The sequence below is a fragment of the Nuphar pumila genome, chromosome 2, assembly GCF_984573655.1.
Source record: "Nuphar pumila chromosome 2, dmNupPumi1.hap1.1, whole genome shotgun sequence".
NCBI lineage: Eukaryota > Viridiplantae > Streptophyta > Magnoliopsida > Nymphaeales > Nymphaeaceae > Nuphar > Nuphar pumila.
Genome location: NC_143250.1, coordinates 102,086,680 through 102,102,975, shown reverse-complemented (window position 1 = coordinate 102,102,975; position 16,296 = coordinate 102,086,680). Strand labels below are relative to the sequence as shown.

The 16,296-nt window shown below is 32.9% G+C and overlaps 1 protein-coding gene across 1 annotated transcript; it reads left to right on the top strand.

The window, feature by feature from the left end:
* Positions 1-295: 295 nt before the first annotated feature.
* On the top strand, positions 296-16,095 carry LOC149846436 (sugar transporter ERD6-like 5). The gene is made up of 9 exons (XM_089996356.1): positions 296-421; positions 1,416-1,500; positions 1,852-1,898; positions 1,974-2,036; positions 2,108-2,167; positions 14,428-14,481; positions 14,572-14,631; positions 14,725-14,839; positions 15,866-16,095. The coding sequence occupies exons 2-9, from the start codon at positions 1,431-1,433 to the stop codon at positions 16,006-16,008; spliced, it is 612 nt and encodes a 203-aa protein (XP_089852482.1). The 5' UTR covers positions 296-421; positions 1,416-1,430; the 3' UTR covers positions 16,009-16,095.
* The last annotated feature ends 201 nt before the right edge of the window (positions 16,096-16,296 follow it).

Sequence of the window (16,296 nt, the reverse complement as noted above, 5' to 3'; positions counted from 1 at the left end):
ACCTAGCCATTTTACTAGGACCGGTTTCTGACTCATAAAATTGTACTATCACATAAAGTGAACACTATAGTATACTTATTTTTACCTACTTAGTGTTGGATTTGGGTCCCCTCCATGTGGAGGACCCGATCCAAGGAAGGTGAAGAGACGCACACCTTGCATTTTTTTTAGGTTTAAAAAGAAGCAAAATGACAAGAAATGAGGGACTAAAATTGAAAAAGTGAAAAAGAAAGAAAAAGAAGAAAAGAGGGCACGATGGTATGCTTGGGGAGTCTTTTGAGTTTTGCTCTTTGAAGAAAAAAGAGAAAGAAAGAGAGGGAAGGAGGTTTCTTCCTCTTGTTTTGTGTTGGGGCTTCCACAAGATTGTGAGAAAGAGAGAAAGAGAGTGAGAGAGAAGGAAGAAAGAAGAAAAGCTTTGATTGTTGGTATTCGTTATCTTTTTTTTTATCTCCTTGTTTTGTAAAGATTAGGGTAAGAGAAAGAGGGTTTTTGTTGTGGGAAGGTCATCAATATTGATTAAGTGATATTCTTCTACTTTCACCTCTTTATTTGCTTTGATGTTTCTCTATTGTGGTGATTTGTGGGCTTATTGTGGGTAGACATTGTGTATGTCCCTTTGTAGCCATTTTTTATATCACATAGTGGAGTTGTTGTTGGGTTGCTTTCAACCCCATGGTTTTTACTTCTCATTTTGAGAGGGTTTTTCATGTTAAAATTGGTTTGTGCCTTTCTCTTATTGTGTTCTTTATTTTCTTTATTATCCCTTGCTCTTGTGAATCGATGTATATATATTTTTGTGGTATCCCTTGGATGATAAGGGTTTTATTTTAAAGCTCGGGTGGGAAGAATTATTCTATGTGTTACGTGCAAGGTATAGAAGTGTTCTTCTTCTGGGTACTTTGTTGTCATCGCCTCCGTTTGAGAAGCAATTGCATTCGATTTACGCTTTTTTTTTCAACACTTAGTGACCGCTTAAAATCCTTAAAAAATCCCAGAACCTAGCTAGAACTTGAAAAAAATGGCCAAAATATAAATTTTGAAGTTTGCTTCCATTTGGTAAACCTATTACAGTAGTAGTGCATATTTTGCAGCAGCAAAAAATTGTGTATCAGTCTCTGTTTTTAGTGCAACTTTGTGCAGCTGTCCTGACCAGTCGGTTTGGAGTTTGGGCGTGAAAGTTGGCTGGCAGATAGATCCATGTGTCTACTTTCAGATGCTAGTAGTAGCAGTGCCATTAGAATTTTGGATTGGAAGATCTGATATTTTTCAAAAGTTTGTTTTTAGTCAATGTTAGAAACTGCACTTTGTTCCTTTCTAACAGTTTGTGGTGCATAGTTAATTTAAAGATGACCATCATTAATGTTCTGTTTGTCTAGTCCAGGCCACCCTCAAATCTCTTTTTTTTTTATATGTAGGTAGGAGTTGGTTTGATGGCACTTGCATCATTTGGAGGGTCTTCTGCAATCCTGTACTATGCAAGTGATATTTTTGTATCTGCAGGTTGGTGGCAAAATGAAAGCATTCATAGTTGACACTTAACTCTCAAGTCCACAAGTTGATTGGTGTGATAAGTCTCACTGCTCTGCACAAGCTTGAGTATATATGAGACTAGACTAACTGGGTTTGGAATGTCTTTAGAGTTACGTAACAGGGATACTCCAATTCACTCGTGTCACGTCCCCTTATGTATTATATTAAATAAAAAAGCTTGCAAAAATGGCATGTCCCGTGTCCTTTTATCGTGTCCCTGTGACATAGCTTGAGAGTTGGCCAAGCATAGTAGCAATTTCACTAAGTTGGTGCCTCATTTATCAGATGGATTCTTGAATAATATGGATTCAAATTTTTTAGGCTTTTCTTCTGGCGATGTTGGTACCATTCCGATAGCTGCTATGCAGGTTACAACATACCTTTCTCGTCAACCGCCACAGTCTTAATGGTTTCTAAATCTACATAAGATCTCCCCTTTTCAGGTACCATTAACCTTAATGGTGGCATTTTTAATAGATAGGACAGGAAGGAAACCGCTATTACTGGTAAGCATTGTTTTTTATTTTTCTTTCTTTGCTATATTGCATCAAATTAATAAAGCTAAATTATGGTTCAGATAGGTGCTGCAGGAACATGCTTCGGCAACTTTCTGGTGGGCACGTCATTTCTTTTGAAGGTATTAAGAGGGCACCTGCTTTAATTTCCACCCCCTCCCCCCCCCCACCCCACAAACACCTCCACACACACAGAGGCCTAGGCCTGGTTATATACATATCAGTGTTGTAAGTATCGAAGCGTATGGATGACACACTACGATACTTATCATACCTATAGTTTTTTTTTTATACAATACACACCCGTATCTCAATACGGGTGCGTGCCTTTCGATACACTCCGATACAGGGTGTGTCTTAAGATATTCTACATATGCAATTTAAGTGCACTCATTTCAAAATTTTCTTTCAAAAACATGTAAGACCCCTTGGGCGTAGTTCGTTTTCATCCTAAAGAGCGTAAGAATGATTTAATAAGATTTTTTTGCAAAAAAAGGAACAAATTGATGATTATGATAATCATGATTGACGTTATCTAATTCATTTTTGTTTGAATTTTGAATAAATGTGGCTATGTAAAATTTTTAAGTATTGAAAAAACACTTTATGATATTTTTCGTTTACTTAAACACACATTATTATTATGAATCTTGTGACTTATTATCTTAGATTTGTTATTCGATATGCATATTATTTTATAGTTTGCATTTTTCTTATGAGATATGCATTCCATTTATAGCATATTATCTTGATTATTGAATCTTTGATGTCTTATGCATGCCATTCATTGTACATAATTGTTTTGATATGTGATATTGTAGTTTCATCTTATGCTATTCATCATTGTTTTTTGTGTAATGAATTTTTAGATTTATTTTTATTTTTTAATTTTATTTAAAACATATAATTTTTTATGACATGATATGACACAATACATATCTTATTTTGAGCTCATCTGATACAAGCTACCATATGCATTTTACAACTTTGATATATATATATAGAGAGAGAGAGATGCTATGGTGCTCTCGGAGCACGTACTCCCACTTACTAGAAATCATAGTTGTAGGTTGCATCTCCTCAATCAAGGGCAGATTCAGGGGGCAAGGATGGGCTTGAGCCCCTCCTGAAGTTTTGAAAATTTTTATTATTTTATTATAAAAATTTATGTTGCCTGACTTTATATTTTATTTTATTATAAATTTTTTTGCCCCCCTTTAAGCAAAATCATGGATCTATCCTCAATCAAACCTTATAGATGTATCCAACATACTTTATTTAATAGGAATCATGTTTTGGATAATGTTTTTTTAGCATAAAAATGAGATTTTTTAAGTCACAAATTTTCGGTACATTATGAGTTGTCAATTTTTTAAGATCTTAAAAAAACTACATATGTCATAATCACATGATCCAAAACTTGTTTTTCCACTAAATAGAAATTTTAGATCATATATATAAGGTCTAATCAACAAAAAGTGCTTAAAGATTTAGAAAAATTGAAGCTTTTATTAGGTGAGAATATATAGTAGTAATGATAGGGTGCTTCAGGAGCACCCTATCATTACTAATACACACACACAAAATAGTATTTGCATACTTCCCAGTGGGTGAATGATGGCACTACAAGAAAATAGGTCATTGTCGACAGTATTTATCATTGGCAATATATAATTTATGGTGGCCAATAACATAAACAACGATAAATATTGTCGCTCATTGCGTCGGCCTTTTACAGTAATTTATATTACTATTTTCGATGATATATATATATATATATATATATATATATATATATATATATATATATATATATCATCGGTTTTATAAAAATAAATTCAATGATATGATATAGCCGGTATAAATGGTGGGCACTAGAATGTCATCGGTAATAATAATTAAAGATAGTGATAATTATCGTTAGCTATACTAGTTCTAACCGATGATAAATATTGTCGGTTATACTAGTTAAAATTGATGACAAATATTGTCGCTTCTCTAACTTAATCGTCGGTCATAAATTAAAAGTTGACGATAATTATCATTGTAGTTATCTTGAAAAATCATATATGTTCAAATAACCAACGATAAATATCATCAGTTATAGTAATTAAATTTGATGATATATATCGTTGACTATATTTAATATCAACGATAGTATTTATCGTCAGTTCTCTATTAAAGGTGATGATAATTATAGTCGTGTTTATATTAAAAATATCATATATGTCCAAATAGCCGATGACAAATATTGTTGGCTATATTAGTTAAAATCGATGATAAATATCGTCACCTATATTATTTTAAGCCGACGATAAATATCATCGGGTATAGATTAAAGTCGACGATAATTATCATCGTATATATATTGAAAAGTTTAAATAACCGGCGATAAATATCATTAGTTGTATTAAGAAAATAGATGATAAAATAGAAGATAATGTTCATGGAATCATGCAAATTTGCATGGAACTTCTGCATAGTTGTAACGACCCCAACTCATACCGAAGAAAAAGTGCAAAATTTTTTTTTCCTTTTAAATCAATTACGAAAATCTTCTTAGAGACCCGGGGCCTTTACAGTTCCACCACCACTAGAAAACTCGACACACCACAAGAGATCTTACACCCTATCTTTCAATCCAAACCCAAACTGAATCAACTTTATTAATTAAGAAATGATAGTCATGAGACAAATAAATAAGAACATCAGAGTGCAAAAAGGAAAATAAAAAGAAAGAGCCCCGCTGTCCATAGAAGTCTGCCAAACAGTCATGTGATCCCCTTGTAGCTCCTCTCATGAGCAAGTCGCCTCACTAGACTGCAAAAAACACCAAAAGTAGGGTATCAAAATCTAAAGAATTCTACGTATAAATCTCTCTAATTAAACAAATGATCATAAAGAATAGATATAAGATTCATGCAATAATTAAGAGGGATGCTAGTAGAACACTTTTTATAATTTCATAAGCAGTAAAAACATTCATCATGCAATAGGATGAAATATCATAAAATTCAACCATGCATCATAAGTAAGAAACACAAATAAATATGCATGATCTAATGCATAATAGGAAGATGCATTATCTCAGTGCACATGCATGAGTAATTTATTATCTTTAATCAAGTTCTCTTTCATATGCATGTCCATATTAGAATGCATACACATTTAAGTTTCACTTTTTATTATTACCATTGCCCGCGGATACACCAAACAGGTAAGAATTCTCGAGGTCAAGTAGGGTTCTCAGGGTAACTTAGCACATAAGTTGTATTTTATTATTGGGTTCCAAACTTAGCCCTCTACCGGAACAGCCTTCGGAACATTAGACCACCCATCTAATATCATAACACCAGGGACCACACATCCACAACTGTCACTTTTATTAGTATATCAAAACAACAACTGTGTCTACACACCACCCTCAGGTAAAGTAGCAAAAACTCTCTAAAATCGTGGCCAAGAGAAGAACCTCAATATCGAGTTTAGGGGCACATCAATGCATACAGAGTTTTAGTATCATTTTGGTTTTCTCAAAACTGCAACTCCAAGAGTCTCATACTCTCAACGAGATATCTCAGAATATACATTACATTGTTCTTTTTTTTTAAGTGATTATTAATAGTTGTTTCATTAATTTTCAGTTCAGCATGCCAAATTAATATCACAAATTCGCATTTCCAATTGCGAGGCTCATTCTGGGACTTCAGCTTGTGGAAAAATATAAAACAATGCAATTAAAACCACAAAAGCCAATATAACTTTTGAAATGCATAAACAAGTAAAGCAAAAAGCATACCGGCTCAAGACATTCCACTTCCCATGATAATCTACTTTGATCATCCATGCATTCATATGCAAAAATCATTAGGAACATGCCAATGCATTCATTACATGTCACATGCTTTCCAATGCACAACTACGCATGCCAATGGCTGCATCTTTAAGCATATATTCATATTCAGATGTATGCATTCACATGACTATGCCCAAAGCATACTTCCATTCATAAACCATTCCAAGTGAACATGTGAACCAATGCATGCTTTTAATCACGAAACAATTCAACTAAGCATGTGAACATTCATGAATCAATCTTATTAAACATGTGACCATACATAACATTTTGTACAAGCCAAAAATATTTTTATCAAGTGTATCCTTATGCAGCTGAAACAATCTTACAATAACATATTGCTAACACATGTCATAGCGGATCAAAACAAGTGAAATAATTTTGTTCTAAGCATGTATTAAAATGAGAACGCATGTACATAACCAAATCTAGAAATCTAATTACATAGCCATACACATTCTTTTTATTTGTACACCTGCATTTGAACCAAATTTTGAAATAACATAATGCTAAAGCAGGTCATATTAAGTTAAGACATGTAAATAAAAGCACACCACATTCAACATGCGTTAAAAATCGAAATACGTACACTTAGCAAGATCTGGAGCATTTAAAATGCATAACAAAACATATCCTATATATATATAAATATATAATTTTGTTTTTGTAAAACATAGCCAACACCTGGTAGAGTGACACATGGCCCAAACCGGGCCTGTGCACCGCCTGTGATAGGCTGCCAAGGCCTAGCAGTCAGTCGAGCTCCACTCGGCTAACTGCCAGCCAACCCAAGGAAATCTTTTTTTTTTTTGAAAGGTACCAGCCGAACCGATCAACTGGGTTCGACTCCAGCCCAGCCGAGCTCAGTTGGCTGGGCCAGGCAGCCAATACACAGGCCCAGACCGGGCCTGTGCACACTGCCAAGGCCTGGCAGCCAGCCAAGTGTCACTCAGCTGGGCTGCCAGTCAGTCCAGACACAAAGAAAACCCCTTTTTTTTATCATGCCTAGCCAACACATGGTTGTGCTGACCCGAGTGGCCAAGGACTGACAGTTCAGCCAAACCCAGTTTGGCTGGGCTGCCAGCCGACCCAAGGTAAAATATCCTATAAACACGCAATCGACTAGCAGTCGACTGAGGTTTTTAAAACCCTGCACTACCCTACACTACCTTGCACAGGCCGAGTCTGTGCAGGTTTGCCAAGGCATGATAGGCCAGACATGAATATAGTATGCTGAAAAATAATTTTGACAGTACCCATGTGCCAAGAGAATGTTGTGATTCACAGTTATGCATATACCTATGCATATGCAGACCTTACAAATACATATGCATACCCATATCCCTTTTTGCATCCCTGCATGTGCAGATTCATATACATAGGCAGGTTCATGCTCATATACATGCAGATTTCATCATCACGAACCATGCATATGCTGATTTCTCATTCCAGGTTCACTATGAATTCATAAAACATACACATTACATGCCATTCTAGCAATATTAATAATCAAAACCAAACTTCTATTTTAGCAGGATCATAAACACGTACATTACATGCCATTCTAGTAATATTAATAATCAAAACCAAACTTCTATTTTAGCATGATCATAAACATGTAAATATATATATATATATATATATAGATATAGATATATAGATACATACATACATATATGTAGAAATACATATATATAGTTATTCCAAAATAAGCTTCAAAAAGAAGGAAAACACATTAATAAACTATTCTTTTATCATCTAACAAATTTTGTTTTAGCCTAAAAATAGTTATGTACAAAATTTTACTCTTGAAGAGATAAAAAGCATCAAGAACACATCCATGAAACTCGATTTTTATCGAAAACAACTCTAAATCATGCTTTTGTTACTAATAAAAATTTTGTTTTTCATAAAAATAAACATATATAGAAATTTCTCTTTGAAGAGATGAATAAAAATATAAAACAAATCCATGGAAGAGGATCCATAAATCCTTTTCCATGTGTTTTACAGTAGACATAAAGATCTACCCTTTTCCCCATGAATTTCCATCAAAATCATGCATGGAAACCCATCTATATTCAGTTTCTCACTTGCTTTCAAGAGAGGAGACCCGTACCTTGAATAAACAATGAAAAAAATAAGAATGAAGGTTGAAAAACGTGGGTGGAGGGCTGGAGCAAACCTCATCCTCCTCTTCTTCCTCCTTCCACTCTTTTCCTCCCCTCTATCTTTTCTTTCTTTCTCTTTTTCTTCTCTCCTTTTTCTCTCTTTCTTTCTTTCCTCTTTCTTTTTTTTGACTTTATATAGCCAAGAGGGGGGTGACGCCCCCCATATCCAGCCCTCTTTAGATGGGCTGGAGAGGGAGAGTTTCCTCATAAGAGGACTCTCTCTCTCACCTTCCTTTTTTGAAAAATTTTCAACTCTTATTTTTTTGACCTTTTCAAAGTTTTCAAATTTGCTTTAGAATTCTTTCTAAAACTTTCTTTAGCCTTCTAAGGCATGTACAAGAGTCCTAATCAACCCTAATTAAAACTCAAAATTAATAAAAATTAATAAATAATTAAATAAATAATAATTAAATAATTAATTAATAATTAAATAATTAATTAATAATTAATTAATAATTAATTAATAATTATTTAAAAGCTTCCAAAAATAGCCAAATTAATTTAGGAGGCTTCTTAACCTTATTTAACTCTAAATTATATTTTTATTAAATTTAAAGCTAGAAAAATATTGGGCATGGATTTGGATATCGATCCAAATCAAAATTCAAATCCATCTCTAAAAATCCAAATAGATTTTATACTGGACCAAGTCCAGATTAATATGGGTCTTGGATAGAGTCCAAATCCATATTAGTTTGAATTATATCTATGATATCCAGTCCAATCCAAATCTGGATCTAAATTGACAAACTGCTCTTTTTTTGAAAAAAATGCGATTTTTGGGCAAACCAGAACTCAAATTTGAAAAGTAACATATTGTTGCGCTCGGTATTACGAGATGCATCCAACGGTATATTACATGTGTATAAATTCTAAATTTTGCCTAAAAATAGCCTGAATTTCGCTTGAATTTCAGTTAAATTTAAAGGTCAAAGATAAATTCCTTTCTTACACTTTGCTTGGCTCATCTCGACCTTGTCGATAAGACCTAGGCTAGGCTTAGACTCAAAAACATCGATCTAATAATGAGGTCGAAACAATTTTTCTTCCAAACTTAGCCAAATTTTCAAAAAATCATAAAATGACTAAGTGCGAAAATACACGGTATTACAATAGTTTTATGAAAATTTGCTCTATTAGAAGAAATTTTGCATGAAATAACTTTCATATACTTTGATAAAAACTCACACAATTAGAAGAAAATGTGTATGAAATTGTACAAATTTGCATAGAACTTCAGCATAGTTTGATGAAAATTCGCTCAATTAGAAGAAAATGCACATGAAATTGTGCGAATTTGCATAGAAATTTTGCATAGTTATATAAAAAGTTGCTCAATTCTTGGAAAATTTGCATGGAATCATGCAAATTTCTCTGTCCTTACAAAAAATGCTTTTCAATTATTACAGAACACTTCAATTACTACAGAAAAATATAACACTTCAAACTCTGCTATTTCAGAGCACTTCAAACAAACTTTAAACTCTGTTATTACAAACACTTCAAAATTCAATTCAAATTTTAGATTTTTCTATTATTGTAGAAATTGTTCTTCAATTCAAATAACTAGGCATATCCAATTGAAAACAGACCATAATATTAATTATTACAATAATTTTAATAATGCATAATAAAAAGTTTCATCGGTAATGCACTTCATACTCTCTAAGAAAATCCTAATTGATATATCAAATACAAATGTGGAATAAAGTGCTCCAAATGCCTATCACTCATAAGATAAAACACGTGATAGGTATACCAACCATATGCCAACTAGTACGATATGGGAAGCATCATACTTCCACATTGAATCTCATAAATAAAACAATGAAATATATAGAATAAGAAGAAACACAAAAGAAGATTTCAGTAAGAACAAAAGCAGTTCGTCCATATCATGATGGCTGAACAACTTAAACGGATACAAAATCCTGTCATTAAAAAGATGGTTGGACAGGATCAAAATGATTATTTTGCATAAATTCTAGTGTATGTATTGTCTGCACTGCAAATTAGAGAAATTTAAAACTTCTAAGTTGTTTTTCTTTTCTTTCAATTACTCTATTGTTTAAAATTTGGTCCACTCTCAAGTTTAGATATGACAAAAAAGTAAATCATGAGCAAAACTAAAATTTTAATTTCAACAAACAACCAGTACATGAGGGGCATGTATATCACAATCACTGATCACAAATGACTAAATCAGCCATAGGTTCATGAAGCAAAAAAATTTATAAATAACGAACTAGATATGTTATAGGCTCGTAATATTGCTCGCAAGAACAATAAAAATACAATCCACACACATACCTTTTATGTCATGAAAGACATATTACATGTGCAAAAAATACACATACACATGTTATAAGATTTCACATCACAAAAAAAAAATCAGAATAAGATGTAAGTGGAAGCATGAGTAAGTTTCATAACATCCAATCCATGCTAAAGATAGCTTTGGTCCCAAATCTAATCTATTTTTGGCAAAGCTTTACATAAATATATCCATGAGTACATTGGGATCACCACCCCAAGGATCAAAAGAGGTTGAAGCCAATGTCTAAACAACAGTTAGGATTCCATCTGCAGCAGCACAACAAACCTCCCTCCCATATATTGATGATAACATATAAGTACATTTATACTTTTTATTGCCCTCTCTATTTGCACCAATCATAAGAATCACAATAACAAACTCTCATCTCATTCACCCAGATGTCATGGAAAAAATACATTATATATATATAGAGAGAGAGAGATAGATAGATAAATAGATACAACATCAACATAGAGTATATATCCAATAAGATAAATCTCATATATCTTTCCTCTTTTTCAATCATGATAAATCCAATCAAACACCAAAAAAATGAAGACATGAAATTATAATCAATGTGAAAGGAATAAAAAAACATTACAAATTAAAAATTGCACCATGCAGCTTCCAGTTATAGTAGCAACACCCACAAGCTTGCAATAACCTAAGACAAGATTTTTTTAAATTTGCATAATTAATAAGGATAGTACATTGACATCAAAGGTAACAACAAATAAAAGCTCTATGAAAAACATAATTGGTAAAATGTAAGAATGTGCACTATATCCTCAGATACAAATATCTTATATTTGCTCAACAAAACATTTTATGTTTGCTCAACCTAAATAGCAGAAATAAAAAATAAACAAACCCTAAATCATCAATCAAACACTAAAATACTTTATTCATGTCAACCTAGTTTCATCAGCAATTGAAATTGAATATCAACACATACATGCAAGTTCCATTGGTTGTATACACACATAACTCTAATAATTATACCTCAATTAAAACATTGCTTGGGGGTGACGTTAGGATCAGTGACCTGCGATTGATGGCCTTTCTTGTGCCACGTTTATACGTAGCAGACATCACGATATACTTAAGATATACATAGCAGACATAAGACATTTGAGCAATTCATTGAAAAATACTATGTGATACTCATTAAAAACTAATAGTTAAATACTTTCCCAATGCATAAAATATTCATACATACTTTTATTAGTGTTTTTGTCAAATATTAAATTAAACATAGGGTTACATAAATAAAATATCCACAATAAGAAAACATACATAATACATGCACAACAATAACCAAACAAAAAAATATTGGATCAATGAATAGGTAGGGGTCTGGCTAACCCCAACTTGATTATAAAAAAAAAACAATATATACATATCTATGCAAAAAAACCTTAAACATAGTAAACCCTAAATGGTAAATCTGGTGTCAAATATTAAATAAAACATAAGGTTACATAAATAAAAAATCCACAACAGGAAAACATATAAAATACTTCCATAGCAACAACCAAATAAAAACACTATAAGGCCATTAATTGCTCCTATTTACAGAAAAAAAAAGTTTGAAAACAACAGGAATCATAGGAATATAACAAAAAATCTATCCGGGTAAGTTGTTAAGGAGAAAAAACTAACCGTAAAAGTCGATCAGCGACAGAATAGAGCGAAAAAGCTTTCACAGAAATTACGACAATTTTTCAATGAAAAGGGTTAGTGATCTTTCCACAAACAAAAAAATGAACACAAACCCTATATATATAGGTAAATTTGCACTCTAATACAGAATCGTGTATCTCTTAAAGTCAACTGCATGAAAGTCCATCATTTCTACAAACTTTTCATGATTTTTGCATTGAAGGTAGAATTTTGCAACTACCAATGCAAAACTCTTGATAAATTCATGCGTAAAGAATTTTTGCAAAGATTATCACAATTTTAGTACTATAGATGCAAAAATCATGAGGGATGTTCGCAAGGATTGTCAAGAGTTTTGCATCAGATATCATGTAAAATTTATGATTTTTGTGGAAACACTGTGTGAATTTTGTTTTTAGTGAAATTTGCCATAGATTACAGTCACTTTTTGTTTAAATTATGCTAATTATTTGTAATCTATTGACGACGATAATTATTGTGTCAATATGCTAATTATTTGTAATCTATGGACGATGATAAGTATTGCAATGAGTATATTGAATAATCAATATATTAATGACGATAATTATATATCATCGTCAATAGGTTATAAATAATTAGTACATTAATTATCATCGTCAATAGATTATCATCATATTCACGATGATAATTATAAAGTCAATATGTTGATTATTTGTAATCTATTAATTAGAAATAATAAGCATATTAACGACAATATGTATCATCGTGTATATGCTGATTATTTATAATCTATTGATGGTGATATTTATCATCGTCAATATGCTGATTATTTGTAATCAATTGACGATGATAATTATCATAGTCAATATATTGAATAATCAATATATTTATGATGATAATTATCGTTGTGAATAATTATAATCTATTTATGATGATAATGATCATTGTCAATATGTTGATTATATGTAATCTATAAATGACTATAATTATCATCGTTGATATGTTGAGTATTTGTAATCTATTCATATTACAATGATATTTATCATCGTTAGTAGATTACAAATAACCAACATATTGATGACGATAATTCATCACCGGTATGCTGAGTATTTGTAATCTATTCATATATACGATGATAATTATCATCATCATTAGTACAAAAATGATAAAAGATAATAGGCAACAATTAATTATCGTCGTAGATTAAAATCGATGACAATATCATCGGCAATATCCACTCCAAACCATCTTTTGCGTCTTCCTATTCATGTTTTCGACATTATTTGATCATCGACAATAGGTATTTTTACTATGATATTTTATATCGTCGGCAGTAATTATTTATTGACGATGATAATTTATCATCGCCGTATTTATAGTTGAAATGACATGTTTTCTTATAGTGTGGGTAGACATACGCAGGTGAGATGCATGTCACCTATTGTTTTTTTAATCACAAAAACCGTCTTTAGCAGCAGTTTGACTAGTCCAGATCAGGTGCCATATGATGACACAAAATTTTGTGCCTCACGCACCTAATCGCCCTCCGTCAGGTAATGGGCGATCAGGTGCTTAAGGCATAAAATTTTGTGCTAGGTACTCCGTTTCACCCACTGCTAAAGGCTCTTTTTATGGGTTTCACCCACGTGATTCAAAACTCTTCTATTAAACAAGCCTTGCAGATCACCACCATATAGGGTCGAAATATCTGTAAAAAAAAGTCTAAAAAAAAAATGAAAGGTGATTTCTACTCCACAGTTCCATGCCTTCATTAGTATCTAATATTAATCCTACACACACTGAGCCGTTGTGTCGGCCCATGGTCCTGGGCCTGGCCCCACTACTAGGAATTGAGCTGGGACTAGGCCTTCTTAAAAAGTTAACCCCTGGAATTGACTGTTATCCAAAAAAAAATAAATAAATGTAGGTAACTACCCATAAGGGCTTGACTCTCAAATCTTCACAACAAAGATTAATCCTTTACCTAATACCTATAACCAAAAGCTTTCGTCCCCTTATCTAATTTGAATCTTTACTGCTCATAAGCATTTTTCTTTGTTAATGTATTCCATTGCATTTATTACTGTGTGAGATGTGTGAAATTGCTCATTAATGGTTCTTTCAAAAAAAAAAATGCTCATTAATGGAATTTCTAAGCGTTTAATTGCATTTGTAAACCTAGCTTGAGAAAAAAGGTCAGTTGGATAAGTAAGCGAGAGGCAGATCACTGTCCATGTCGGCGTAAAACTCTGAGGGCTTACCCCTCGACGCCCCCCGGGAGTCGCCAAGCTTGGGCTTACGCAGGGGGTGACACCCCAAATGATGATTGCTTTTACTTGCTATTGGCACTTGGTAGCAAGTGTAACACTACTCTGCTTTTTTTTTCCTCCTTAGGAACATGACGGGCCCAAGATCTTGGTTCTCATCATGAACCTGACAGGCATATTGGTAATGGCGTTCAACCCCAAGTTATATATGTGTTAGCACATCATTTCCATCTTCTTGCTGATTTGAAAGTTTTCTTTGATGTGTAATAAGGTTTATTGTGGCTTCTTTGTAATAAGCATGGCCGGACTGCCATGGGTTATCATGTCTGAGGTGAGTTTGAAACTATCATCTATCAAATATTGGAAGTCTAACTTTGATGTTTCTCACAGAGAAGAGCCTCAAAATTGTGTTTCACTTTTGCAGATATTTGCTTTAAACATAAAGGGTATGGCTGGGGGGATAGCAAGCTTGGTGAACTGGCTGGGCAATTGGGTTATCTCCTACACTTACTACGACCTAAAAAGTTGGAGTGCTGCAGGTAAAATTCAAAGAATCTACAAAAAAAGAATCGTAAACAATAAAAAAATTCCACAAAGATGCACCAAACCTGATTAGATAAGGAAACGGATTCCATCCTTTGAAATAGGATGGGTTTAATCATACATTCAATCCTAGCCATCCAATCAATGGCTAAATGATGGGATCCGTGTTCATTAGATAATGCATGGTAAGTTAGAGCGTGGTACTTCCCTATATCATGCTCACAAAACAAGTCGAAAAACCAAAGGCTGCTTCTGTTTGGTAAAGTTGAAAACTCCTTCCATGGAATCGAAAAATATGAAATCCACACTTCTTTCAGGAGAAAAAGAAAAGAAATAGGAAATGTAGTTCTTGTCCTACAAAAATATGAGGAAATGAGATAGATTATAACGCATATATAGTGTGTTCCTTTTCACTATGTGTATGTGTGTGTGTAATCTGATGTTGTTTGAATTCTAACCCTAATTTTACACTAGTCATTTTGAAAACGCTGAAATAAGTTCATTAGCTATTTCCTTTTTCCTTTGTGTGTGTGTGTGTGTGTGTGTGTCCTCTGGTGTTGTTTCGAAACGTACATGAAGTTCATTAGCCATTTCTCCTTGTGTGTGTGTGTGTGTGTGTGTGTTTTATCTTGAATAATGGTGTAACAAGTTTATAAGCTTTGACACGGACATGGCATTTTTGGCCATGTGTTTTAACGACACCACACAACAGGGAGGCGTGACATATAACATGCTGATGACACGTATGAACAATATATTATTATTCATTTTAATAGTTTTTAATAATAGTTAAATAATATATTTTTATATACTGAAATATTAAAACTATTTTTAAATTATTTAAATAATGATAAATGGTGTAATAAGTTGATTCAATCGTTTTGTTCATCCTCTAAGCCATATGAAGTTCCCATTGAATGACTCCATGTAAAATGTGCTAAGATTGTTCGTAGTGATGATCAAGACGAATGGGAATGGGAATGGGAATGATCAAGTTCTTCGTATTTATTCATGTCTTACAGGTACTTTTTATATATACTCTGGAATATGTGGAGCAGCATTTTTGTTTGTGATGAAGTTGATTCCAGAAACCAAAGGGAGAACTCTCGAAGAAATTCATGTGTCAATGGATTCACTTAGCTCGAATGGCTTAAACACTGTTTAGTAAAATTTGTGATCACCAACTCTTGGCTTTCATATATGCATATATATGTTGATCAATAAAATTAAGACTAACAAATCGTATTATTTGCATTGCTTGTTATATCTAGACAACTTCAAGCTCCATTAGCGCTAAAATTATCTGCGTACTTAGTAGGCTTTACACTTTCAATTTGTCATCAATAAACAAAATCAGGCTGTCGGTTTAAATAAGACCGAGTCAAATGTTTGCATTACAGGGTTATTGTTGGCTATTTTTATTTTTATTTTCTTGGGTTGGGGGGAGGGGAGA

Excerpts from the sequence above, each read along its gene's own strand:
- LOC149846436 (XM_089996356.1), top strand. The coding sequence starts at position 1,431 with ATGGCACTTGCATCATTTGGAGGGTCTTCTGCAATCCTGTACTATGCA. Across the intron at positions 2,037-2,107 it reads GAAGGAAACCGCTATTACTG|ATAGGTGCTGCAGGAACATG; the intron begins GTAAGCATTGTT and ends ATTATGGTTCAG. Across the intron at positions 2,168-14,427 it reads GCACGTCATTTCTTTTGAAG|GAACATGACGGGCCCAAGAT; the intron begins GTATTAAGAGGG and ends TTTCCTCCTTAG.